Genomic DNA, 27,206 nt, shown 5'->3' with positions numbered 1-27,206 from the left:
TTGACTTGATGCAAGAGGTTGACTTGATGAAAGGGATTGACTTGATGTAGTGGAAGCCATGAAAAAAAAAATAACAAAGAAAGCAAGATCAAGAAAGATAGGCTAAAAAGAAAGATCACCACAAGGCGCATCAGAGCTCTGTGAATGGCGCTCTGATACCATCATAGGATTTCATAATCCATACAGAGGAAAGAGAAAAGAAACGTGTATATATGAAAGAGTATATGTTCAGAAGCATTTATTACATTCAGAAAAAGGAAGCTAAGGAATATATAGCTAGAGTACAAAACAAAACCGAATAACCGTGACCGTGTAAGCTAGGAAGACACGTGATGAACTTATTATGGACTTCTCAAAATTTTTGAAACAAATTGTTGAAAAATAATGTAAATAAGTTATTTTAAAGTTTAATTTGACATAGATAATATTATTGTTCACTGTTTGTTTAGGAATATTTGAATTGATAAATAAGTCATATTTATATTGTTATTGACTTAGCACTCATATTTTTCGGTTTGACATATTTAAATTGTTAAACATTAGATATAACATTGAATCTACGTTTTATATGTGATTTTATAATTTGAAATTGAACTTAGGTTTTGGAAAGTTTTGAATAATTTGGCCATATTTCATCCTTTGAGTTAAAGTGATTTTAATTGTTTGTATATTATCTAACTACAAATATAGAGATGTTATACGATGATTTTGTTAAATAGATGTGATTTGATATGCTCACCCAATTTGGTATTTGTTATTTAAAATATTAAACATGAAATTAGTGAAAAAAAAATCCTATTTTACTAATATTTTAAATTATATTAAAGTTATTTATAGAAAAAAGTTGTCAAAGTTTAATCGTTAGAAAAATAATTTTCTTCGTAATTTTAATTTTTAAATAAGTGTTTGACATTTTGATTCAAGGAGGGAATCTCTAAAACTGAATAAGTTGTTTAACAAGTAATGGAAGAGAATTAATTTATTCAATTTACTGTGTGAATGTGAAAATTATCGATAAAATGAAAAAGAAAAAGATAAATGATGAATCTGTTTATGTATAAATAATATTATATATATATATATATATATATATATATATATATATATATAAACTATCATTAACGATTTTTTTTAGAAAGAAGTTTTGAACACAATTATAAATCCCATTTATATTCAATACAATTTCTTTATAAAATTATTATCCCTTGCAAAAACATTGATTTAATGAAATATTTCAAAAGATATAAACTTGTGATATAAAATAATAATTTATAAATACTCTTTATATAGTCCTTCTATTTAAAAAAATTAATATTCATATAAATAATTAAATAAATAAAAATAAATTATTGTTTTAATTTTAATATTGATACAAATGATTTAATATTGTCTGTAATGAAATAGTAATATCATTATCTGGTAAACATATTTATAAAAAATGTTAATTATTACTATTTTAAAAGTTATTGTATTAAATTTAAACAGAAAATAAAACATTTAATTCATTTTAAAATCATAAAAGATTAAATTGCATTTTTTTAGTTCTAACACAAGAGAATCAAACTTAATCTAAAGGTGATGATAAACGATAATTTAGCAATTTAACACAAGAGAAACTGTTGAACACTATCAACAGAGGTCATGAACAGTGGAAGCGGCGCAAACATGGTTCGGCGCAAGCGTCGGAGGCATTCACCGGAAAATTCTCCGTCAAAACGAAGAAGACGTTCTCAGTCTGAACGTCGGAGTAGGAGATGGGTTGTCTCTTCCAAAGACTCTTCAAATTGCACGGGTCAGAATAATTTAATTCGAATTCTGTTTCACTTTGAATATGCATTCACTTCCAATTGTATTCCATTTCTCTAACACTGTGTGGGAATTTGAAGAGATAAGAACAGAGAGAAGATTCATAGTCTTTTGGAATATTGAAAATGGCGTGTACAATTGATTAGGATAGCATCCAATTGATGGCTTTTTCAATGTTATTTTTAAAAATTGGGGAATGTATTCATTTTATTGCCTTTTAGGTAAAATGAAGAGGCGCTTTATTAATTAATGTGTGTGAGAGTGTGACAATTGATAAACGCCTAAACGGTTTGTTATTTGTGTGTTGCTTGCTTCCGCATGGATTGTTCCTATGAATGCTACATTCATGATGATACTGAAAAGAGATGTAAAACAGGTGCATATCAATAACACCCTACTGTGTGTCCCCAATAAGGAATCTTCTTGAGTGAATTGAAAATTCTAGACCAAGTTGATTTCATGTGCTGTTGCCGTCTATCCTGGCCGATGGTATGGCAGGCCACGATTGCGGAAGCCCTCCTCCAGAAAATTTAAGCACTTGTTATTCGTCAAAGCAGGAAACACCTCAGCTGGAATCTCCCTTTTTTGAATGCGGAGTGTGTTCCAGGAGATGGGTTTTCTCATCAAAAGATTGTTCTAATTGCATGGGTCAGAACTCAGAATTACAAGGTTATCTGCTTCTAGGGAAATAATAATTAGTTTGAATTCTATTTCACTATGAAATTATGTATTCAAATGTCATACAAATTCATCACCCGTGTGGGCACATGTCCGAGGATGCGTATGTTTTTGTGTAGAAAAGTGACTTCTGTTTGTTTTGGTTATTTTTCTTTTTAGGAAAAGGTTGGAATTTTAGGTATAAATAATAGAGAATTTAATTACCGGATGCCATTCTACATTCTACATATTCATATACATTTTAGTTGGTGCCTTATCCCAAAATTTCAGCTGTCTAAGGAGGAGGGCAACAAAAGAAATTTAAAAAAAAATAAAGGTGTGAATGTACAGATGAGATCTGCTTGCTCATGTGTAACCCCACCCCGCAATAACTAACTGTCCATGATGAAGATAGCTAATACTTTACATTTGGGTACCCCTGTTAATTGTGTCATTTAGACTTCAGATTAAATAGTGTTTATATCATATTTACTAATCTGAATTGTTCCTTCCCTTGCAGATAAAATTGTGGTTGTTTCATACAATATACTTGGTGTTGAAAATGCATCAAATCATCTGGATCTGTATTCTAATATTCCACATAGGTTCTTGGAGTGGGACAAGCGGAAAAGGCTCATACTTGAAGAGATTAACAACTATAATGCCAGCATACTGTGTTTCCAGGTAGTCCTTCCAGCTGTTATACATTGAATACTGGTTACAACTTTCGACCATTTTTTTATCTTTACGATTTATGCATCAGTATTAAGCTTTGAAAGCTAGAAAAGAAGAGCTGATGAATGACCAAATATGTCCATGAAAGTGCTTGACATTGTCATTTTAGGGTATGAAGGCAACATAATTATTAAAATGTCCTTGAATGTAAAGAAGACTACTCAATTTTATCCTTCCATTAATAGACCTTTGCGAAAGCTAATGCCTACATCAACGTGGCACGCTGGTTGACTACGTGGCAATTGAAGTTGTAGTTGTAGTTGACACTAGACTATCCAATTTTTTTAAAAGAATCGTACTTATTCAAGAATTATGACATGTTATCATGTTGTTTTCGAAGCAGTTCTTAAACTTAACCGCTTCTTGTCATTTTGATTCTTGAAAGTACTTTTGAATTTTGAATTAAATCCTACCTTGTACATAAATTATTAGCCAAGACATCGCCGTATTATTTCTCATATTTTTACCATCCTTTCGCATATTTTATGGTTCACCTTGACTGTTTTATTATTCATCTTTATATCAATTCACCATTTAAAATGTGAATACTCACAAGACTGAATGTAATCTTTAAAATATGTTTTTAAATATCATAAGAGCTTAAAATTAAGTTCGAAATATTTTGTACTCATTAATAATATGTAATTAATAACTTGATTTATATAGAAGATTTGGTTCGAAATCTTTTATAGAATCTTATCAGTAGCATCTTGGATTTAACTAATAACTACTGCTATACGTAATCATTCATAAATTAGTTCAATAGTTGTATGAACAAATACATATGATGCAATCAAACAATACCATGTCATTCACCTTCATATATTTATTTGGTCAAAGGAATCCAAAACAGCGACAATGTAAAGGAGTAGGAATAAACACAACTTGAGGTTGCTTTTATGTATTAAATTTTAAACGGTGAACTTGATATAGAAGTGGAAGAGATGAAAGTCAAGATGGACCATAAATAGTGTAAAAGACACAAGTCACACTGATGTTAATTCCAGTTGGCACAATCAAACAGCTTAGTTGTACCCGATTTAGTGTTTATTCTCTACTTGAAATTGTAAGCTAATTTTCTACATTATAGAATTGTATTTGAAGAATTGCTTTCTCATAAATCTTGTGTCTGAAGGAGGTTGATCATTTTAATGATCTAGACAATCTTTTCCAGAACAGTGGCTTTAAAGGAACTTACAAGGTATATTACATACACATTTAAACTATCATGTTAGTTTTAAAACTCCTAATATTTTAATCAAGTACCTATGTGGATCATTATTTTCATTTGTCACAGGCTCGCACTGGGGAAGCAAAAGATGGATGTGCTGTATTTTGGAAAGACAAATTGTAGGTTTCCCTAACCCATAAACCATTTACGTAATTGAGTTTTTGTATCCTATATTAATCAATTTATTTACATTGTTGTCCTTTGACATAATTAAATGAGATGCGTAAGTATTTCTTGATGCAATAGAGAACCAACAGTTAAAAAATGTGCTAATGTAGAACATATCAATTGAGAAATATCGAATTCCTAATTTGGCCTAATTATATTTTGTAATGTGAATGCAGATTCAATCTTCTGCATCAAGAAGATATAGAGTTCCAAAGATTTGGCATGCGCAACAATGTTGCCCAGCTGTGTATTTTGGAGGTATTTTGGGTTTGGTTTTATTTTTCTAAGTTGTTTCCATCCTGTGTTTTATATTTGCTTCATTGTCTTTCATTAGAAGGATTTATGATCTGTTATACAAATTTTTTAGTTCCCCCCATCTTATATTCTGTTGTATGTCCTCCTGAATGCCATGCATACATGTGTTCTCGCTGCAATGAAATAAAGTGTTTTTATATCTTATTACTCTATTTTATTATCAATTTACAGGCAAACCGTGATAAAAAAGAATCTGACGCATGTAACCTAACCACAATGTAAGTTTTACATGTCCAAAATGGGTAACATAAACACAATCGTTTGCAGTCTTTGACACGGTTTTCACATAACACTTGGGTGTGCTTCTATTCCAGTATTCTTGAATGACTCCTATTTACTTTTGTATACCAAGTTATTGCATACCAACCAGTGACTTGTTTCTATTATTTCCTTCTCTTCTTGAAACTGTATTGCATCGCTAATTTTTAGCACCAAAGTTTAAAATTGAAAATTTTTGAAATATTAATGAGTAGACTCATGTATTCACATATGTTCTCTCACACACACATGGTGTCTATTTTACGGCCAGTGATTTTTCAAGTTTTCCACTTAGCAACTAATATGATCGTCATCTATAGGGAACCATCCACAGGAAAAAGAAGATTTGTTGTGGGAAACATACATGTGCTATTCAACCCAAATCGTGGTGACATCAAACTGGGCCAGGTACTTCTTAACTAGATGAGTATCATTATACTTATTTGTGTTTGTGCATGTGATTCATTTTTTAAACTTTTTAATATTATATTTTTTGGGCCAGGGTTGGTGCAAATTACTTTACCTTAAACAAATGCATTTAATTGTCTATAGTTAATTAAGTTGTCTAATATTTTTTTTTATTATGGAAAACTACTACATGATAATGGACAGGTCAGACTTTTACTTGATAAAGCTTACAAGTTGTCACAAGAATGGGGCAACATCCCTGTTATTATTGCTGGGGACTTGAATAGTGTTCCACAGGTATGATACTGCTTTATACTTAGTAGTTTATCTATTTCAGATTAGTTATCTAATGTGCTGTTATTTCATTTTGTTTCGTATCGTCTGAGGCTTCAGAGTGCCATATACCAGTTTCTGTCTTCGTCAAAGGTGAGTTTGTCATCTCCTTGTCATGGTATATTCTCTAGCCTTTTAGCTTATTTGTGTGCGGTATCTGAGAAATTTGACTATATGTAATGTCTCAAACCATCAGTAAATAATTTATCAGGATTACATTACAGATGATGGGGGCACAGAAAGGGTATGAGGGAAAGGGGAACATATTCCATTGTTTGGGGGTTTGAAAATAGATAGGATTGTAAAAGAATTCTTGAGGATCTATTTGCCGATTGTTTCTTCCAAAAAATCAATTTTTGTTGACTTGGAAATTGATTGGAATGAGAGGAACCCAAAGGTAAAGCTAGCTTTGTGTCATTAATTCCCCTCCCTGTTCAGTTCATCCTTACTTGTCCCATTCCATTCAATTAATGGAAAAATCCAAATACAGTTAGAGGTGTGACTTGTTCTTTGAGGAGAGGGGGCCATGAATGAGTTTTCAGTGTTTATTTTATTGCAGTTAGACATCCAATTACATGATCGCCGAAATATGTCAGGACAGCTTGAAATCCAGTCCAGTAGACTCTTCAGATCACAGATTCGTGATGATGCTAGGTAGTTTTTGTCTTTCCTAACTTTAAGTTTTGGTTACTATCTGCCATAACTTCCACTCCCCACTCTCTCATATAGAAAAAGAACAACACAATTATCAATTCTGGAACAGATTAAGGATCACTTATTTGTCGACACTGTAGATTATTTGTTGATATGGATAATGTGGTCTTTTGTTGTTCTTAATGATAAATAATATTATTGCCTTTTATTGCTGTTGTTGATTATTTCCTTGTTTATCCTGTAAATTTTGTTGTATTATATCCTTTTTATTTGCTCACCTAATTAGGCTATAGAACATCTAATTGACTTTGTAATCTTCTTTCCCTAATTACGAGATTCTATATAATTGATTGAGCTGAGAACTCTCCTCTAAACCAAGATGTTCACTTAACCAGTTTCTTGCCTCTGTTTCAAGTATTGTTATTATTTGTCCAATTTTAGAGGGAAGGGTTATCATCATTGTTACGTAAAACTTTATATGTTAGGTGTTCTGTAATAATTATTTGGGTATCTGGTGCAGCATTTCGATGACTCTTTCAAGGCAATTGCTATATAGATGGAGTGTGGAAGAACTAAGAATTGCAACAGGGGCGAAAGGAATCACTCAACTTCAGCACCAGCTCAAACTCCGCAGTGCTTATAGTGGTGTTCCTGTATGCTGTTTTAATCTGCCACCTAAAATTGTTACAATCGGTTATTTCGGCAACTTCTTTGTGATTGTGATATAAAGATTGTACATCTAATATTAATATGGGAAACTCCTTATAGATTTTAGTTGGATATTCAAACAGTCTTGATATTTCCCACTTCATCTTCATAAATCGCATGTACTTATGGTTGCAGGGAGACCGTAGAACAAGAGATGATATTGGGGAGCCCTTGGCAACATCATACCACTCCAAGTTCATGGGAACTGTTGATTATATCTGGTAATTATATTATTTAACAAACGCCAAAAATTATATGCATTTACAAATTGTGTTTGTTAGTTGTGACCGATGTCATTGGTAATCAGGCATTCCGATGATCTTGTTCCACTTAGAGTTCTTGAAACCTTGCCAATTGATATTCTTAGAAGATCTGGAGGACTCCCCAGTGAGGTAATCTACTTAAAGCTAGTTCTTGAAACCATATTCTGTAATGCGCTAATGTAACTTGTTCCACTTTGGATTTGGATTATCTGTGTCTTTATGATTCTTATGCCTTGTAGAAATGGGGAAGTGATCACCTAGCTGTTGTATGTGAGTTGGCTTTTAGCAAACAACAACAATGCTGAGGTCTGAACCTTAAACTGATTAACAAATATGGAGATTGAGAGTCAAAGCATTGTCGCCATGGTAATTCTCATTGAATGGTTACAATTATGTCCTCTTTTCCTTTCAAGATTTCACACTCTTCTGATTCCTTTAGCCGTGAAGGAGCGTCATGAGATCTTGCTGTGAATTGCACTTGATAAGCATCGTCTTGCAATTGATCTGCAAATTCCTCCTTTCTAGATGCTGCGTGGAACTTGAAAGTGCTTTAAAATTCATCAAGAACTTGCTGTGTTGCGATTTTCAGAGAGCAGTCAGTGTATATCTAAAATATTATGATATTCAAAGATAAATTTGCTGCTATTTTCACTACTCTTTTAGAGAGTTTTATGCAGCATCTTCAAAATTGAAACTCCAATTCTCCAAATGTAATAGTGAAAAATATTTATCAATTTATGAATTATTCTCTTTTACGGCCCTCGTTTCCCCTCCAATTCTTCAAATAATTACCCATCGTACTTAAAAATTTAGTCACATCATGGTTGTTTTCTTTCCTTTTGTTAGCACCAGTTTAGGTTGTTTTTGTTTATCCGTTGAGTTATTTCACTTAAACTTGCTGAAGCAAATATGAAACGAATTTTTTATCTATTAGGCCATTTTAGCGAAAACCAAGCAGATACTTGATGTATGACTTTTGTTATTTGATTAAACTAAAAGATGTATTTTACCAACAGTGAAGAAAAAAAACTCATGAATTACATAAGAAGGCATTTTTATGTCATAAGCTCACTGTCTAAATTGCACGAGATTTTATGAGAACCAGCGTATTTCTGTAGATTGTGTCTTTTTGGATGAACTATTCCATAAGTTTTTTCTAAAAGAAAAAAATAAATTAGTTTATACATAATTGAAAATTTTATATATTTTTTTTTCCTTTAAGAAAAACTTAGAATAAGTTCATCCAAACCTATTCATTCTAGTTATCAGACACCCCACGAGCAGAACAGGAATAAACAAGGATATTTTCAAATGATCCATGCTGAATTAGTTTTTTGTGCTTATGCCTTAAGGGAAAATAGTTGCTAAAAATTTTCATGCGGGGAACATTTATTCTGTGATTGTAATGCTTTTGCTTTTAACTTTACTTTGGCATTCTCTTTTTGTTTTGATTTTCCATGCAATAACAGTAGCCAAAACCAAATAAAGTACACACTCGGGAGCAATGTCTTTTCAAAGTGGATATAATAAGCAAGAAGGAAAAAGATCAAAGACATGAAGACACACTGAAGAAAATATGAAACAGATTTAGTTTCTTAACAAAATTGAAAAACTACAAAAACGGTTTCTCCAATCTGCAGCAAAGTTCTTCACAATGGAAATAAAGCCTCAAGTCTCAACAGTTAAAATGCAATATGCTAAAACTCATGCAGCCAGTAACCTATTTAAACGAGTTTCTGCATAAACTTCTGCTATAATATTTTCAGCTATCTAAATTGTTAACTGTAAGTTATGCATAATATTTTTGACTTACGAAGAATTTTTTGTTTCAGAAAAAACTAATGTAAAAACTGGTCCAAACAAGTGATTAAAAAATTTTATGAGCTTTCCCAATCTAGAGTTTCATCAATCCAAGCTAACTCATCAAAAGCACTGTCCACAGGGGGAAGAACAGTGGCTTCTCCATGTTCCACATTCCACATAAAACCACCTTTGATGTCATTGTCCAAGAAATTATAAAACTCATTATCAAGCAAAATTCCCCTTTTCTCTGCTTCATCCAAATAGAAACCATCACAACCAAACAATGATGCCATAACTGGCTCCTCCAGCAAAAGTTGTGTTGAATTATCTTCACTGTTAACTGGTTCCACATCTTCACCAACCTTTTCCACATTGAACTTTTCTTTGACTGAATCATTCGGGTCACTAACATCTAGTGAAGCTTTTGTAGTGCAGCAGACATCAAGCACTGATGATGGAGATGCATGAAACAACACTTCTTTGGAACTGTCAAAAGCCACTGCATCATCCCTTTTTCTCGAGCTTTCAAACTCATTCTTCTTTCTCTCATAAGCCATAGCAGCTTCTTGTTCAGTATCAAATGTACCAAGCCACACTCTCAACCCTTGAATAGGATCTCTAATTTCTGCCACATATTTCCCCCATTTCCTACGTTGAACACCTTTGTACATGCTTGATGGTTTCCTCATCCTCCTACTTGAAAAATGGATTGCACTTGCTTTCATCTTTTCACTGTTTACATCTTCTGAAGAATTCTCTTCTTGTAACTTGCTTTGCATGCATGGAACCAAGATTTCCTTCACAACCCTCTTGGAGCAACAACCACTTAACTCATACCCATTGCTCAACAACTTATCATCTTCTTCTTCTTCTTCACTTGAGTAATCTGTAGCATCAGGGTCAGTGTACACAATTCTAATTTTCCTTACTGTTTTTACGTTTTTTTCTTTGCCTGGAACCTTCTCTTTTCCTCTCTTACATTCCATTTCCTTTTGCTTGGAATTCCTGACATTTTTTAACAAATATCCTTCACCAAAGATAACAATACTATTCAAGTATAGTAAAATCACTATTAGCAGTGTTCTAAACCAGAAGCAAAATGCAAAAAGCAAAGAAAATATCAAACAGCAGAATCATCAAGAAATTTGAGTAGAAAAGCCAAAAGTCACAAAATAACACTATGAATCATCACCCTTACTTGTATCAACTATAAGAGCTCCAAAGCATTCAAACCCCAACAACATATAAGTCCTGCATTAAAAGGGGTAAAGAAAAAATGAACATTTCTGAGTGAAAAATGATAAGGAAAACAAAAAAAAAAAAAAAAAACGTAAAAACCTTTGTCAGACACTGAATTACAGATACCAAGGTGAACTCACATACCCTTTTGATCTTTTAATCTCTGGTAAAAAAGTTATCACTGATGGAGTGACCAGAGTTGCATGCAGAGGCTTTAACTCAAGGAAGCACACAAGCACACAGAAACTGCTTCAAACCAGATATTGAGATTCATGCCGTTTTCTGCAGAAAGCATTTACTGTGCAGTCTGGAGAGGAAGTGAAGGGGACGTAGAAACAAATGTTGTAATAAATAAGCAGCGTTTGAAAGTCTAAGGAAACCAAAAGTAACTTACTAATGACTCTATTTTATATTTTTGTTTGGAAGTTGTGATTTTTGTTTCTCGTGGATACAACAAGGAAACCAAACAAGCAGCGTGTGATGACAGTATGGAAAGTAACTGATGTTGAATTTGACTGGACAATGATGCTCAAAAAACTTGTTTCTCTTTCTCTCACCCAACCAACACTCTCTCTTCACCTTTTCACAATTCACTTGAACTCACATCTTTTCAAATCATTGAAACATATAACAAAATCATGTAAAATTAGTTATGTCTTCTACATTGACATAGTTCATGAGGATTTTAAGGTTTCATTTTAAACAAAATCGAAATAGACAATTTCCAACACATGCCATTAAGACATTTTCATAGTTTATATCAAGTACTGAATTCTGCTTTGTTTTTAAGAAGTAAATTGATTTTTTTTTAGTTATTAATGTAAATATAAGCATCTATGTAATTCATTTTGAAATAAATTAAAAAGTCATTAATATTTTATTAAAAACTGTGAGTGTTAATTAATTTGGTTTTCTTTAAAGATTGAAACTTCAGCTACTTTGTAACGTTAGTGAGTAGAAAAGAAAGTGTAATAAACATGTGTAGTTATTTTCTAACCTTTTAGATGAAATCATAGAAAATGAGAAAAAGGAAAACAATTTGGTGGGTCCAGTCAATACAAATTCCTTCTTTCTTCTTTTCTCTCTCTCTTTTTTCTGGTTTTCTCTGATTTTCTGGTTTTCTTTGTTTGTCTGGTTTTCTTTTGTTGATGACTCAGCTTTAAGATTTGCGAAAAGGAAGGTTACATTTACAGAACTGTAACTGAAATCCTTAATGAAACTTGAATTTAATTAATATTAAAATTTTGTCTAAAAAAATTAAATATATTAAAGAAGGACAGTCAAATTTTTTTAATATTTTTATTTTTATATTATTATTTTTATAATTATTACCAAGTTATATTCACTACAAATATTGTTAAGTTTAAATATCACAATACTTTTAAATGATTAAAAGTTCATGGAATTACAATTTAGTTATATTTAAATTTTCAAAATAAGAAACCTTTTTTCAATTTTACTGAGTGAAGAGGTAATATGAAACTTAATTTCTACTACTTCATTTTATAATTATTATAGTTTATTAACAGAGATGTCCTAGTACTATTGTTATAAGGTAACGTTCCTAATAAATGTCTAAAAAGTAAGAAATAGATAGAAAATGTAGAGTCTAATACACTCTTTTATTATTAGCTCAAATTCGTTCAAAATATCCTAAGTTGCTCAAACTAAAAATTCATAAGAATGAATAAGGTCACTAAAAAAAATATGAACTCATTCAAATATATAATGAATTTGTATTAAAGACAAATAATCTTCTTATTTAATTAAAAAATCTATTTATTTTTCAAATAAATAATTTTTGGAAAAAAAAATATCAGTTCTAAAAATATTTATTCAAGCTAGTCAAATTGACTATATAAGAAAAAAAAATCAACAGAATAGTCTTATCCGAATAATTTTTATTTTTAGTGATTAAAATTATTTTAAAAGGTAGATTCTAAAATAGTGTGTGATTGGATAAAAATATTGAAAAGAAGAGGAAAGAATTTTACCATGGAGTGAAACGAGTCGTTTAGATCTCATCAAAGCTTCGTCTTGGTCTTCTTCTTCCTCTTCTTCCCTTTGTTTAGGTTTCTCAGAGCTTCCTTCAGCGCCCTTCTCCGACCCATTTACCTGTATTTCACACTTTCAAGAACAACTGCACCATACAATCCTTCCAAATTTGAAATTGAAACTCATTCAATCTTATTGTATCATCATATCGCGTCGCACGATATCTCGGTTCCTTTTCTCCTTTCTGAATTCCCATTGATCGATCGCAATTGAGAGATGGTAAAAGCGAGGGACAGAACCGAGGATTTCAAAGATGCCGTGCGCCACACCGCTCACTCTTTGGGCTACGACGAGGTTCCTTGTTCACAATTTTGCGATCTTCATAATTCAAATCGTTAATTTTTCTAGTGTGTGAAAATGTCACGTCTGGGTTTGTCTGAATAGGGTTTATGAACACGTGTTGATTGTAATTGGTTATTGGTTTGAGCATTGGATGGTTTCTAATCTCACTGTGATGAATTCGTTTGGCAGGCTAAAGTAGCGTCAATTATGGCATCTTTCATTATCCATAAACCGCCGCAAAGGTCTCCATTTTCCAAAGCCGCATTGAAGACGGTAGACTCGGCTTTCAAAAGTTTATTCATGTCTGTAGTTATGTGCTGTGCTAATTTTATGTGATGTGACCTTTTTTCTTGGTCTTTGTTTTTAGCTGGAGAGTATTGGAGAGCTGGATCAGTTTTTGTCGAAGCATAGAAAGGACTATACGGATCTGCATCGCACCACAGAAAAGGAAAGAGATAGCATCGAGCATGAAGTAAGCTGGGATTCTAGTTTTAAGAGTATTCTGGTGTCTTGTTTGATGATTGGAAAATCGTAGTACTTATTGGCAAAAGTATGGTGTTTCTCCTTGGTCATGATTCCATGCTTGTTGTTGGCTGGCATTGGATGATTTAGAGTTTTCTCAGCACTGTGTTGTACATTATAAGACATGAGTTAGTTTACTTAGGCAGCCTTGCGATTTGGTCCGTGAAGTCTGTTCCTTTATACATGTCGTCTAGGGGAAGAAACAGCCAATAGAAAGAGAAATTACCAATAGCAAGAAATTGATCAAGAAGCGAGTGATAGAAGAGATTAAGATATATATGTTTGGGGCTAACGTGTTATTCGTTTATGGTCCCATCTTAGGCTGGTATTAATTTTATTTTTTCACTGCTAGCACTATCATTATTAAATCACATTGGTTCTCTCATAGTTGAATTTTCAAAGGCGGTTTTTTTTTTTTGTATTTGCTGTTCACACCATTCCTTCAATGTTCACGGCTCACAACAATATATAGATAGAACTTATTTTAAGCCTGCCAAGCAATTTGGCCTTTACCTGCTTATATAATTTTTATTAGCCTTCTCTGTATTTTTGGGTCAAAAAGCATTGATATCTCTTAATCGTATAGCGTCAGTTTTGCTTATCACTTACTATAATCTTGTAATGAATTCGGTGCAGGTTAGTACTTTTATTAAAACATGCCAGGAACAAATTGATATTCTTAAGAATAGTATAAATCAAGAAGAGGAAACTTCCAAAGGTTGGCTTGGCATTGCGACTACAAAATCTAATGCCGACATGATTGCCCACAAACATGGGGTGGTGAGGACATCTTGTGCTTGTTGATTTTTTCTGCTATTAGTTACGTATGTGGGTTGAGCAGTTGTATGATCCCTTATGCAGAGTGTATGCTTGATAATGTTATCTGAATACTAACAAGTTCATGAATATGGCTATTTACTTTTTTGTATACTAATGTTTACTTGGGTCCAATTTTAGGTTCTAATTTTAAGTGAGAGACTCCATACAGTCACTGCACAGTTTGATCAGCTAAGAGCTGTACGCTTCCAGGATGCTATTAATAAAGCAATACCACGGAGAAAACTTAACCGTGTAACCAGAAAAGATTCTGCAGAAACCTCAAAACCAGATACCATGGAGCTCAGAGAACCTGAAGAGTTACGTGCTGAGCCTTTAAGAGTCCAGCAACAACTCTTGGACGATGAAACACGTGCCCTGCAGGTAATAAAAATCAATTTATTTATGAATTTATGTAGGTCTTATTCTGTCGTTTGTTTAATTGAAGATTTTTAGATTCTCGTGACTAACCCTTTGCCATTGTTTCTTTTAATTAGGTGGAATTGACTAATCTTCTCGATACAGTTCAAGAAACCGAAACTAAGATGGTGGAAATGTCTGCACTAAATCACCTCATGTCTACTCATGTTTTGCAACAATCTCAGCAAATTGAGCATCTTTATGAGCAGGTTATATAACATATCATATTCTACCCTCCTGTTTTCTTGTTTTTTGGGAACACATGAAGGCTGCCATCTATCATGTCTATACTGCCCACCCCCTGTCATTAACCCACCTTCCAAGTATAGCCAAGTAATGTGAAACTGGAATTAGTGTAGAACAGGGATGGAAATAGGTCACATATATAAAAATAGGATTGGTATGCTTGATTCAAATCAAATTCAAGGCTTAATTCTGCAAATCTCAGTAATCAGCTATCTTGATAGTATGCAAATCCCGCTTGTTACCCCGATAATAATAAGGGACTAAACTCTTGAAATAAATTTATTAAAAATAACCCCCAATAAGCAAGAACCCCAAGAAAACTAAAAGTTCCGTAATTACAATAAGTAGTCAATATCTTATACACCTAATAATTCTAATATCCACATTCTGTGTTTTAATTAATATCGCTAAGGTATAATAATTTTCACAGGTTTCCAGATTGTAGTGCATCACAGTGCTTGAAATTTGTTTATTCTGCCTAAAAATAGTTGCATTTCCAATTTCTAAGAAATATAATCGTGCTTCTGCTGGCTTTTACAGGCTGTTGAAGCGACTAAGAATGTTGAGCTCGGTAACAAAGAACTCTCACAAGCCATTCAGCGGAATAGCAGCAGCAGGACATTTCTTTTACTGTTTCTATTTGTGCTTACTTTTTCAATCCTCTTTCTTGATTGGTATAGTTAAATGCATTTGGTTTTCTGCTAGCACAGTGTATCTTCTTATAGAAACCTGGCCTCTATTGCTGTCAATATCTGTTTTTACCCCTAGGAAGGAATCTTTTTCTAGATGCGATGTATTTGGTTATTGGAGAAAGAATTTTAGTGATCAATTTATGAAGGGAATTACAAAAGGAGGACCTCCCCTACTGTTTTGTAGGAGGGGAGAGAATCAAAATATTTTATTTCGTTTGTAAATTTGGAGGGATAAAAGGAAAGAGAAGGGATAAAAAATTGTTTCTTTTCGTTTGAATCAATCAGGTCTGTCGGAAATCTTAAAGAATTCTTAACTGAACCTGTTATGTACCAGGCGTTGCCTTTGTCATTATATCTTCTGCAATGAAATATTTTTATTATCAATTAATTATGAGATTGGAGTTTCAATATCAATTATTAAAGATTACAGATTTTGGTACTTGCAGAAAGTGTCGTCGCTTGACATATGAAAAGATATGAATTAAATTAAATCTCCATACTACTGTAGAAACTACATCAATATAATGACTATCGTTCGTTATACTCCATATACTTCCTAATAAGATGGGGGAGATTGTTTATTTATAACTGTTTCCTTAAAGATAATTTTAATTAAAAGTCTTACTGTTAATTGAAGAAACTACAATTTCTTGGACCCATTAACAAAAAAAGAAGACAAATGATAATTATTTTGATATTAAAACGGCTCAATGTATCATATATTGACCAAGACAAAAATAACCATGTATCATGTTAAAATAGTTAGAGATTATTATACTTCACAAAAATGAACATAAAGAACATTCAATATATATGAAAACTATTGTTTTACGTTTATGGCAAACCATCCTCTGACTTTATTTTCTCAAAAATCTAGGATTTTCAATTGTTCAAATAACAAATAGATGTCACCATCATAACCATATTTTCAAATAACAATTAGAAAACTAAAGTATATGTTTGAATATATAAGGCCAAAAATAGAATTATCATTTCTTGAGGAGGAAACAAAGATGTACAAGAGATAAAAATGGGGGGCTATTGTTATACAGGAAACTAAAACAAGTTTTTTTTTATTGACGAAGTCAACAACCACAAAAACGTAATTTCACTCGGCATTTTCCATATCATTTCCATGGCATACAATTTTTCCAACTCAGTTCTCAGAATTAAACGAGGTTCATTTTCAACTGCACAAATGTGAGCATGTCTCTAACTCATGGTTCATCACAGAACACCTACAACCTGAAAATGGACCACCCAAATGTCATTGAATAGAAGTTTCCTTTAAAACAGAAAAAACTATTACAAATGTTGCTTCAAAAATCTTTGATGGTTTAACAATATTCACTATACGGGTATTTTTAAATTCAACAAAAATAAACTAAAGATAACAATTAATGTTTCCAGTCTCCATAAGCCTGATAGTATATTAGTCTATCACAATATTGGTTATTGTGAAACACCAACCTCTAATGGGTTTTTTATATTGTCCTTCCACCGTGACAGGTACTAAAAGTTCAGTAGAAAATCCAAATTCAACTTCTATGCATAATAAATAACTTTTTGTTTCAGAAATTACACAGTTGTTTCACCAGCCCTCCCAACCAAATACAACAGTGACAGAGACACAAACAATAACAAACAGAAGTACATACATAAATATTGAATTGCTTACTTACACTTATAGGACAAAATTTGGGGTAGCTGAACTCAACTCCCTGTAATAGGTCTTCGTTTCACCACCAAATCATCAGCTGAATAGTAATCAGCTATGAGTCGGTACATATATGACGGGTTGTGCCCTCCCCTGAGAAGTAATTTATTTCCAGTCAGATGAGTGCAGAAAAGGAAACTGATTTTCCAATGGCAAAGAAAAGGAAGTTTTTCCAATCAATTTGGATCTAACTTACGTGTCAGTAATAAATAGACTAACGAATTTTGGCGGCACATAATCAAAGGTTGGATTGACAACATGAAGAGACCCAGCACCGCTTGCAGAATCCATGCAATCTGAGAATTCCCCAAAGTCAAGTAGCTCAGATGGGGATCTCAGTTCATTCAGTAGGACTTCAGGATTGTGTGGATACAAAGGACACAACTGTAAACAAAATATAGCAATTTTCAGCAAATGACAAAACGATTTGGTAACTGAGATGATGAGGGAGATCACAAACTATTTTTTAAATGGCATCAAAGTTTCCTTAAAAGCAATTAATGGAAAGCATGGGGGTATAGTACATTATTACTGATATTATCACAACTTCGGACTTTGAACTTAATATCAGTAATATTATCAAAGTTTCCCTAAAAACAATTAATGGGAAGCATTGGGGGTATAGTACATAATTAGTAATATTAATGGAGAAAACTAATTCATTATTATCATCATATAAATTATTTTCAAATTTTCAGAATTGCAAATCTCTACAAACCCCACATCACTAGGTCAAGAGTTTAAGATATCTAGACTTGACTTTGATTGGCGCTCAGTACCTTCATTTTCAAATAATGCAATTTTTTTTTAGATAACTTCTCGAAACTAGTTGAAATGGAATAATTAAGGTCCATTTTATACATTAGAATTTACACCTCATCAGAATAAAAAATTCAGTAACATTAATTTAAATTAATGGCTAAAAAAATTACAAGCTATTTCGTTTTGATGTATATTTTGAATATTTTGCATTTATATAAATACATTCCCAAACCCCAATTTGTATTCATCTCTTCCTCAATACCCTGCTGATGACTAATACGTTGTCTAAATAGCCTAAACATGGACTAACATGTAATTGAACATTATGGATTGACTATTCATAGCTCGTAAACTATTTCTATCATCCATTTTGGGTTAAAGAACAAAAAGATGCAAAAGATAAAACTAGTGTCGTGGATCCATATAAATTTTTATTTGAACTATTATACTTTTTTTGCCTGATATTTGGTTCAGAAGAATTGTTTAGATATTCATTTTGAAACTTCAGTGAAACAAATTCAAAATACTACATTGATTATGTATCTTTTTATTCTGATATTCAAATTTATAAATGTATAGGCTGTATGTATTATCCAATCCATTAACAACTAATTCTCGAGTCCATATGTGCAAAAAATAATTCATATTCTATGCCTCACCCATGAATTTCACAATAACCTGTCGTCCTCTTTACAAATTAAACACAACAGGAAGTAAATTATAGAAACATCAGAAGTCATAAGAATTCTTGTTTCCTAAGAACATGCCAGATGCGAGGGCACAGAGATATTACATGTTAAGAACTCACCTTGTGACTCCCAGCAAGTACCACAAATGGAACAGCATGCCTTTGAGCTGCAAGTGCAACCATATTTAACCCAACTGGGGCAATAACTCCACCATTAGCCATGACAGCATGAGCTCCAACTATAACCTATAAAATGGCACGTTCAAATCAACTTAACTTCAGTACAGGAGTCTTAATTGATTCCAAAATTTATGCCAGGATTTTCACATACCATGTTCACTCGGGAAATCAATGCAAAAACGGCAGAATCAGAAATTACTGTGGTTTGTAAGCCTCTGGAAGCCAATTCTTTTGCAAGGATATGTCCTTGATATCTGATTGCACACAATCGACATTAAAAATGGTCTAATGGAATATTTAAACAACTTTATTGATAGTAAGTCACGATCATTCCATGCAAATGTTGGATAGCCACTACTACAAACCTTGGGGCACCTTCAGCAACAAAGACCTTAAATGATCTTTGCTTTTCCTTCGCAGCATAAAGAAATTCCAAAACTGTTTTGGAGCTGCCTAGCGTTAAAATTACCTCACTGAAAAATATGCAAGTGTCAGTGGAGGAGATAAGGAAAAACAATACAAGACTTTACTCTATCTAAACAAGAAAACGAATCCTAATATCAAGACATGATAGCTCAAATCAAAAGAAGAACCATTGCCTTGGTTATTTTAAGATACCAAGAATATCCAAAAATAAATAAAAAATATAAGGAAAACGTATGGACCAGTAGTGTAGATTAAGAAGGGGTTATTTTAACAAGTGTTTGATAAACTCGATCATATGAATAATAACATAAAAGAGTTAGTTGGAACCTTCCTATATAGTTGGACACCTAACATGGGCACTGCCTGTAATACAATGGTTATAAATAACAACTAACGGTTTAGTTTGTGATTATTCATCAGAACATCTAGAAATAAATATAATGTACTGTTCGATGTTAAGGCTTGATAAAGAATAGTCGACTAAGGAAACAAAATCTTTCAATGCTCCATTAAGAGAATAACTCTTGGATGTCGGAACCATTTATACAAATACCCATTTAAACCAGAACAAGACTTGGGATTGCTCCCGAATAAAATTAGCAAGACTACTGGAACATTGTCCACTCAAAACATGGTCTGTAAATATATAAAAGTTTCGATGCAAGTTATTCAGAGTCACAGAACAATTCCGATTTTGTAAAGCATGTATAATATGTTTTCAGACAAGTACTTTAAAGTATCTAAACATAAACAATATATATTTAGACTATTTTCATGGGAAACACACTTGTGGTGAATGTGCTCCACTGCCTGCTCAGCTATTTGTTCATAGCAAGTAGATATGTCTTGAATAAGTTCATTAACTGCTTCAATGACATCATGCTTCAACTTCCGAACTCTTGAACCTTTATCAATAGCTGCAGAAAAGGAAAACAAAAAACTCAAACAAAAAGACATGCAACTAAACACCAAAACAACAACAAATATTTCATCATGAAATGTCACGCAAGAAGGAAACAGTATTAAAAATTATTCGCAGGGATCAAAAAAATAAATAGACAGCAAAAAGCCAATCAAGTATTCTAATATCGTTAAAAAAATTGAGAAAATGAGAATATTTTACGCATCAGCCAAAATCATCAAAAAAAACAAAATCTTTAGTCTAGCATGGATTTTTGCATTCAAAAGGAAGAAATAAAAAAATGACCACTTTATTGCATTTAACCATGAATGACCAAAACCCTTTTTTTATTAAGAAGCAAAAAGAAAATATCTTGAAAATATTATAAAAGTTATAAAAATCTCAATAGTCAAGTGTCATCCTCACATCTACTTCTCCCGTCCGATTCACCCCCGGAGGAAGATGTGTGGGGAGCGGCAGCTGAATCAGATGTATCCTCTAGAAGTGTTTGTAGTGACGGCGGACGTAGTGTACTTCTAGCAGCGGCTGCTACAGCAGCAGCAGATAAAACAGGATTTTCGTCTCGCACCTCATCATCTTCATCGTCACTTTCAGCTGATACCCCCAAACCAGCCATAGCAGCTGTTGCAAGGGAAAGATCCTCTTCCCTTATAATGTGCAGAACACGCCTCACAATATTTCCCACGGCTAGCTCTGCAACCACATACAGTACATGTCATGAAAGGCAAACAATAAATCAATCTTAAAATTTGCCAGATCACAATAGACTTCTGCATGAGACTGATAGGGGCACAAATACATTTGCTTGAATTTGAGGGCAAGCTCCTTTGCCTAAATATAAAACAAATTTGATTTTTCACCACCTTCTTCCATTCATGGTGGTGGTATTTAAACTAATTACAATGGCCAGTCATTGGCTCTCCACCATGGTAGCAACAGGAAAAGGTATTTGCAACATGCAAAATGAAATAAAAGGTAATTGACAGCTGTAACAAACTTCTCTACTGACACTTAATGAGTCATGCACCGTCAATCCAAATCCTTCAGATGGTTTTGCTTCTTTGATCTTCTATTGGGCCTAGCATCTACCTAATGAGTATGCACCATCAATACAAAGTACATCCATAGAATTTGGGTTAGCATCTGACTCAATCTCAAAAGCTAGTTTATGTGGAATGAGTGATACGTCCCACTTACACTATTTATCATATGACTAGAGAATGTAGGATCTCCAACCACTCCTCTCGCACCAATGACTAGACATATAAAATGTCAATTCTGCAGAATTGGACATCTGCAAGCGGCCTAATAACAACCATTTAGGATATCCAATCTTAGTATTTGGATCTGAGACTAATTCAACTAAAAGTCTAGTTTATTGAATAAGGTTGTTCCCACTTATATATATATTATGTCTCTAACATGCATATTTATAGTTATAAATACACTATAAAAACAATGATCTTAACATACCAACAGGATTGGCAGCAATAAGCTGCTCCCCTACAGCCCTTACTGCATGAATCAGAGCTGTGGCCTGGTTTGTGTGTGGCACCCGCTGCTGTGATATCACAGACCGGAGCAACTCTGCTGTGAGCTTTGCTGTGGCCTGAGAACCTTCAATTTTACTAGCATCACTCAGCAAAATAAATAAATAAGAAATCACAAATAAACAATATATAAATAATAAATCAAACTCGCACACAGAAAATCACAAAAACAGTTCATAAACCTCGGAAGTCACATGATGGCTCCTACTGCACCATTATTGAACTCAAAAAAGTATCAGAGGAGTAAGAAATTACCGTTTCTTAAGCTTGTTCACAAAATCATTGACAAGGGTCTGAACGTCTGGCATTTTGGGCAAACTCAACCTGAAAATAACAATACTAATAATAAGAAAAAAGGAATAAGGGTTTTACTTTATGAAATACAGATAAAAGGGTAACCTAAAGTACAATTACAATGTCAAGGGTTTTCAATTGGAATTGGAACAAGGGTGTTTGCGACAAAATAATAGAGAAAGAAAGAAAAAGAGTACTGAATGTGATTCGCAGCAGTCTCCGCTGAACCCAGATTTTCTGCAGTCGAGAATTTAACGAATTCACCGGTGAGTTAATTGTAACCGTTGGATAAAAGTCCACGGATCATAATGTATATAGTAAATCAGACTTCAAATATGCATCCGAAATCATAACCGTTGATCTTCATCAAAGGATGTTAGTTCACAATCGTATGGATAAGATGTAGTGAACCCAGTTTCTGTTGGGCTTTTTCGTTCCATTAGTGGAACCCAATATTCCAGGTTCGGATCCAAATATACCCATCATAAAAAATTAAATGGTTTAATTATAAAAATGTAATGGTATAATTATATTTTAAGTCTTTATTTTTAATTGATGTTTTATAGATTTATATTTGAATTATATTTTTGATCGAGTAGTTAATAAATTTATATTTTTTAATTAAATTTCTATTGATATGATTGCTATATTATATTTAAGTTTTTCTCACATGTTATTTTAATATTTTATTATAAAATTATACAATGATGAAATTATGGAATTATAAATCATAAAATAATAAAATGATAAATTTATATAATTGTTGTCAAATCCCTCTCTTTTAATCTTTGATCTAAGTATACCAGCCCACCCACACTCAAACAAAAACACTTTTCACCCACACAAATTTTTTCTCAGTTTCTCTTCCAAACAGTTACCTCTCTATTCTTTCTATAACTCTAATCCTTCTCCTTCTTTTGCAATCAGATTTTGGAGAAGAAACTCCTGCAGAGCTCCCTGTTGATTTCACTCCCAGCTTCCTTCCTCAAGTAAGTCAATCCTCTTATGTTTGGTTTTCGTTTTGCTTTGAATTTGAAATTCTATCTTTGTTATGGGATTAATCATAGGTTCATTCTCTTCCTGTGTCCTGGTGATGTAATTTCTTAGGTTGAATTGAGATTTCTACCCCTACTACTTGAGGTTGATTTCACCAAGCTTAACATTAGTAGAAAGGTAAGAGGAGCTAACTAATTTTTTTGAATTTCATATAGAAATCATTTGGATGACTTTGATTGCATGAATTTGTGCTTGATTGATGCTTGGATCACCTATTTGTGCTGAATTGGAGTGTTTGGTTTGAATTTATGGGCTCTGCATGTGAAAACAAATTGGGAATTTCCACTGTGTGAATTGTCGCCTAGGCGAGCGAGTTTTGCTTGAGCGAGAGGCAATCTCGTCTAAGCAAGAAAGCTTAGCCTAAGCGAGAATTTGCTCGGTTCTTGGGTTGCTCTTTGTTTTGATTCTCGCTCAAGCGAGAATTATCCGCTTAGGCAAGGGAACTCTTTCGTCTGAGCGAGACCTTCTAGCTTGAACGAAAACCACTGCAGCATAGTGTTTGTTTTCCTGTTTCAGATGGATGAAGTAATACCTTAAATGTTAAAGTGTGAATTGGGATAATGATATGCATGAATTGATGTTTTGACAAACATGAGTGGTTTAAATGTATAAATTGGATTATGAGATATGTGGGTAGCCTATAATTCCAATGGAAAATTCTAAAGGGTATGTTTTCAGTGTATGTAAGGACATGAGGATTCACTGTTGGAGGTATCCTAAAACTCCAATAATCATTCACGTTCAAGTAGAGCAAAATGGATTATGTCGTGACAAGTAGCGGAGGTCCTAGTCTTTGGACTTGATCAAGTCTTAGACGAGAAGAGAACTTACCTTGTGAGTGGTTGGGTGATAACCTCTTGAGACCAAACTCTGCAAAGTTTGGGAACCATCACAGGTGCAAGCCACCAAGAGGTCCAATATCGTTTACATAATCCGAATGATCGAGTATAGTGTCATTTACTTCTCCCGTGTTATTGTGATTTAAGTGATTTTTGTTGGAATTATGGAATTGATATTATGTTTATAATTGAATTGTATGTTTATTTTAATCAGAGTAGCTTACCCTTTTTTATTGTTTCTGCGTGTTTTGTGTCTGGGTTCTTTCCTTACAATGATCACTATTGTGTGAACAGATAAAGATGCAGGTGAAGATACTCCCCTCTTGGATAGGAATTGAGACAGTAGGATAGGATTTTCGATAGTAGTCTATGTTTTGTGTTTTGATTACAGAGGAAACTTCGTGTTAACTCTTTCCTAGTATAGACTACACATATAGTTGGTATTTCTATAGTTATTCAGATGGCTGTATTAATACTCTATATTGGCTTATTCCTACTAGGGATGGCAACGGGGCGGGTAGGGTACGGGTAGTAGCTCCCCCATACCCTACCCGCTAAATATCTGCCCCGTATCCGTACCCATATCCGTCGAGTATCCGTTATGCGGGTACCCGTATATTTTTTTCATATCCGCGGGTATCCACGGGTACCCGCGGATATTTACGAAATTATTTAAAAAATAATTATTTAATCATAAATTCAAATAAAATAAAATAAAATACATCACTGTCATAAATTTTAAATAAAGTTCAAACAAACTCAAATCCATACAAGTCCAAATAATTATAAAAATAAATATAAAATGACGTTCAACACAATGAAAATTCTTTAATTAGTGTTTTGATCAACATGTCCACCTTCTCCAATTGATTCCTGAAAAATAATCAAATAATAAACCTCAATTGCCACGTGCCAAGTATTCTTATTTTGATTACATCATTTGACAACAAACCATAAATGTCAATCTATATAGGGCTTGATGTATATGTCCAATGGAAGAGAGAAGAATGTCAAGAGGTGTACTTGTACCAATACGTGAAGCTAGAAGAATGAAGACAGAAGACAAGACCAGATATGCAGCTTAGAAATAAATAGGTCAGAATATTTTTTACTAATATATATATATATATATATATATATATATATATATATATATATATATATATATATATATAAGGGTATTTTTGTGAATTAAAGTTTAACGGGTACGGATACTATGATACCCGTACCCGCCCCATTAACATGCGGGTATCAAAAATACCCGTACCCGTGGATAGCGGGTATCTATTTTTAATATTCATTTCCTACCTATTGCGGATTTTATCCACGGATACCCGCGGGTACGGATAATTTTGACATCTCTAATTTCTACTATTTGTTTTGTTTTATTATGATATGATATTTTATTTAGTAGTGTAAAAACTATTAAATAGAATGTTACAACCGTTAAATCACAAAATTATATAAATACAAAATTCTTATATGGAATTAAAAAAATATAAAATTGTTATTGTGAAATTATAAAAATAAAAAATTATAAGTTCATAATGTTCTCTTCATGTATCACGATGTAGTATAATAACACACAACTATAATATTCCTATAAACTCAAAAGACTTAATGAGTTTCGTGAATTGAGTTACGGTGACCACTTTTAAATCTAAATCAACTATTTAATTGAAGTTCCAAGGAGTATTTTGAAATTATCAGTTTCCGCTTCTGAGTAAATTCTACTCTACATTATTTTTTTAATAATTTTGAAATAAATTTATTTGATGTTGATGATTTTGTTTAATATTTTATTTTAGATTTAATTATATTTTAGTTTATGCAATTTAAAACATGTTCATAAATTTTGCAATTGTCCTCATAAGACATTTAACTTAAACCAAGCCCAGAAAAGAGCGTCATGCAGATTATGAATATATATTTCAATTGAAACCAATTATGGAGTCCAAAATAAAATCAAACAAATTTGTAATATTGTGGATTAATTCAATTTTTATAGTTTCTAAATAAAGTTTATCACATCAAAATAAAAAATATTGATAGCGAATGAATGTATATATCACTTTTAAGAAACAATTAACAAAAATAAAAATATTGACTAAAAAAAATATCAAAAATATGTTATTGTTATGAATTTAAATATATAAAAAAATATTTTAATATTAACAAAAATATATTCTTTCAATCTCGTGAAGAAATTTCTAACAAATAATAGCTGTGTGATCCATATAGATAAAAATGCATAGCACAAATATATGTTAATTTTCAATGAATTCATAATTTAATCTATGATAAAAAAAAATGCAAAAAACATACCTGAATTTGTTATTAGAAATTATGTGATGATAAGATTAACTACAAGTATGTAATCTTCCAACTATACCAACTATACAGTGTCTTAGGCTCCTTTTTTGTTATATGAGGAGAAAACAAAACCTTGTAAATAAATAATATTATATTCTTTATAAATATATAATCATGTTTCATGACAATTATATCCTTTCGTAAACTTAATATTGATATATCATTTTATAATTTTAAAAATTCAGACAATGATCTAATACATTTTAAAAAATCCCAACATCTACTTCTTGTTTTCTCTATTTGTTATTATTGCAAATTATTGCAACATGGTCAAAAATATTTTGTATTTTCTTTTTTGTTTTTTAGATTTTTTCTTTCCAAAATTTATTATTTTGAAGTAAATTAAAAACTGATATGCATATAAAGAAGAAGTTGATTGCTTTAAAAAATGTTTAAAGTGGTGAAGTGATGAAAAGTAGAAGGATATAGTACTTTATTTGATGTTGGTGGTTGAATATATGTTTTTCTCTTTTGTGATGTGTTGGACTTGTCCCAACGGTGGAAAATTGTTTGAGACATCTTTTGGTCAAATCAACGTCGAGAATGGCCATGTATTTAAGTCCACTCTCGTGGCTCGTGTGTTTCTTCCTCTGTGCTTTCTTTGTGGAATTTTTTAGCCAATTACATTTTTTTTCCACTTTCTTTTTTTTTTTTCTTATTTTCTATATCTATAAACAAAACTTTCCACACCTAACAATACACTCCTTCGTATTAATTCACTTTTTCTAAATTTGAAAAATTATAAAATTCATAATTTTTGGAAAAGGTTAAAATAATTTTCTATTGTC

General features: G+C 32.4%; 4 protein-coding genes across 8 annotated transcripts; 2 read left to right on the top strand and 2 right to left on the bottom strand.

Moving 5' to 3' along the window:
* Positions 1-1,559: 1,559 nt before the first annotated feature.
* LOC114181046 (carbon catabolite repressor protein 4 homolog 5) lies at positions 1,560-8,296 on the top strand. 3 transcript variants are annotated; one of them, XM_028067368.1, is made up of 15 exons: positions 1,560-1,792; positions 2,183-2,475; positions 2,984-3,147; positions 4,334-4,399; positions 4,496-4,548; positions 4,774-4,855; positions 5,084-5,130; positions 5,491-5,578; positions 5,783-5,875; positions 5,972-6,004; positions 6,471-6,565; positions 7,086-7,218; positions 7,409-7,494; positions 7,581-7,665; positions 7,776-8,296. In XM_028067368.1, the coding sequence occupies exons 2-15, from the start codon at positions 2,298-2,300 to the stop codon at positions 7,839-7,841; spliced, it is 1,269 nt and encodes a 422-aa protein (XP_027923169.1). In that variant the 5' UTR covers positions 1,560-1,792; positions 2,183-2,297; the 3' UTR covers positions 7,842-8,296. The 3 variants fall into 3 exon arrangements, 2 of the variants coding, with proteins under 2 accessions (XP_027923169.1, XP_027923170.1); XR_003603734.1 differs by lacking the exon at positions 7,776-8,296 and having other exon boundaries at positions 7,086-7,258; positions 7,581-7,619; XM_028067369.1 differs by lacking the exon at positions 2,183-2,475 and having other exon boundaries at positions 1,581-1,792.
* An 839-nt stretch (positions 8,297-9,135) lies between these two features.
* Positions 9,136-12,673, bottom strand: LOC114181035 (ethylene-responsive transcription factor ERF119-like). The gene is made up of 4 exons (XM_028067354.1): positions 12,573-12,673; positions 10,723-10,885; positions 10,538-10,590; positions 9,136-10,344 (listed from the first exon to the last, which is right to left on the bottom strand). Exon 4 carries the CDS (start codon positions 10,323-10,325, stop codon positions 9,414-9,416), a length of 912 nt encoding a protein of 303 aa, XP_027923155.1. The 5' UTR covers positions 10,326-10,344; positions 10,538-10,590; positions 10,723-10,885; positions 12,573-12,673; the 3' UTR covers positions 9,136-9,413.
* LOC114181034 (syntaxin-81) lies at positions 12,567-15,892 on the top strand. Its single transcript, XM_028067353.1, has 7 exons — positions 12,567-12,927; positions 13,105-13,188; positions 13,283-13,387; positions 14,074-14,217; positions 14,395-14,637; positions 14,751-14,882; positions 15,460-15,892. The coding sequence occupies exons 1-7, from the start codon at positions 12,850-12,852 to the stop codon at positions 15,601-15,603; spliced, it is 930 nt and encodes a 309-aa protein (XP_027923154.1). The 5' UTR covers positions 12,567-12,849; the 3' UTR covers positions 15,604-15,892.
* A 664-nt stretch (positions 15,893-16,556) lies between these two features.
* On the bottom strand, positions 16,557-22,451 carry LOC114180336 (translation initiation factor eIF-2B subunit beta-like). 3 transcript variants are annotated; one of them, XM_028066633.1, is made up of 11 exons: positions 22,265-22,375; positions 22,112-22,180; positions 21,780-21,934; positions 20,712-20,999; positions 20,172-20,301; positions 19,324-19,431; positions 19,110-19,212; positions 18,899-19,024; positions 17,525-17,712; positions 17,294-17,421; positions 16,557-16,856 (listed from the first exon to the last, which is right to left on the bottom strand). In XM_028066633.1, exons 2-10 carry the CDS (start codon positions 22,162-22,164, stop codon positions 17,325-17,327), a joined length of 1,248 nt encoding a protein of 415 aa, XP_027922434.1. In that variant the 5' UTR covers positions 22,165-22,180; positions 22,265-22,375; the 3' UTR covers positions 16,557-16,856; positions 17,294-17,324. The 3 variants fall into 3 exon arrangements, with proteins under 3 accessions (XP_027922434.1, XP_027922433.1, XP_027922432.1); XM_028066632.1 differs by having other exon boundaries at positions 16,581-16,856; positions 22,348-22,451; XM_028066631.1 differs by having other exon boundaries at positions 16,581-16,856; positions 22,271-22,405.
* Between the last annotated feature and the right edge of the window lie 4,755 nt (positions 22,452-27,206).

The sequence above is a fragment of the Vigna unguiculata genome, chromosome 4 (genome assembly GCF_004118075.2).
Source record: "Vigna unguiculata cultivar IT97K-499-35 chromosome 4, ASM411807v1, whole genome shotgun sequence".
NCBI classification, from domain to species: Eukaryota; Viridiplantae; Streptophyta; class Magnoliopsida; order Fabales; family Fabaceae; genus Vigna; species Vigna unguiculata.
The sequence above is the reverse complement of the archived record's forward strand: the minus strand, read 5'-3'. Positions and strand labels throughout refer to the sequence as shown.

Coding starts and splice junctions, on each gene's coding strand:
- LOC114181046 (XM_028067368.1), top strand. CDS start 2,298: ATGGCAGGCCACGATTGCGGAAGCCCTCCTCCAGAAAATTTAAGCACT. Junction 4,400..4,495: donor GCTTTAAAGGAACTTACAAG/GTATATTACATA, acceptor CATTTGTCACAG/GCTCGCACTGGGGAAGCAAA. Junction 7,495..7,580: donor GGAACTGTTGATTATATCTG/GTAATTATATTA, acceptor ATTGGTAATCAG/GCATTCCGATGATCTTGTTC.
- LOC114181034 (XM_028067353.1), top strand. CDS start 12,850: ATGGTAAAAGCGAGGGACAGAACCGAGGATTTCAAAGATGCCGTGCGC. Junction 12,928..13,104: donor ACTCTTTGGGCTACGACGAG/GTTCCTTGTTCA, acceptor TTCGTTTGGCAG/GCTAAAGTAGCGTCAATTAT. Junction 13,189..13,282: donor CCAAAGCCGCATTGAAGACG/GTAGACTCGGCT, acceptor CTTTGTTTTTAG/CTGGAGAGTATTGGAGAGCT.
- LOC114181035 (XM_028067354.1), bottom strand. CDS start 10,325: ATGGAATGTAAGAGAGGAAAAGAGAAGGTTCCAGGCAAAGAAAAAAAC.
- LOC114180336 (XM_028066632.1), bottom strand. CDS start 22,164: ATGCCAGACGTTCAGACCCTTGTCAATGATTTTGTGAACAAGCTTAAG. Junction 19,025..19,109: donor TGATTTCCCGAGTGAACATG/GTATGTGAAAAT, acceptor GCCATTTTATAG/GTTATAGTTGGAGCTCATGC. Junction 17,713..18,898: donor TACTTGCTGGGAGTCACAAG/GTGAGTTCTTAA, acceptor TTTTGTTTACAG/TTGTGTCCTTTGTATCCACA.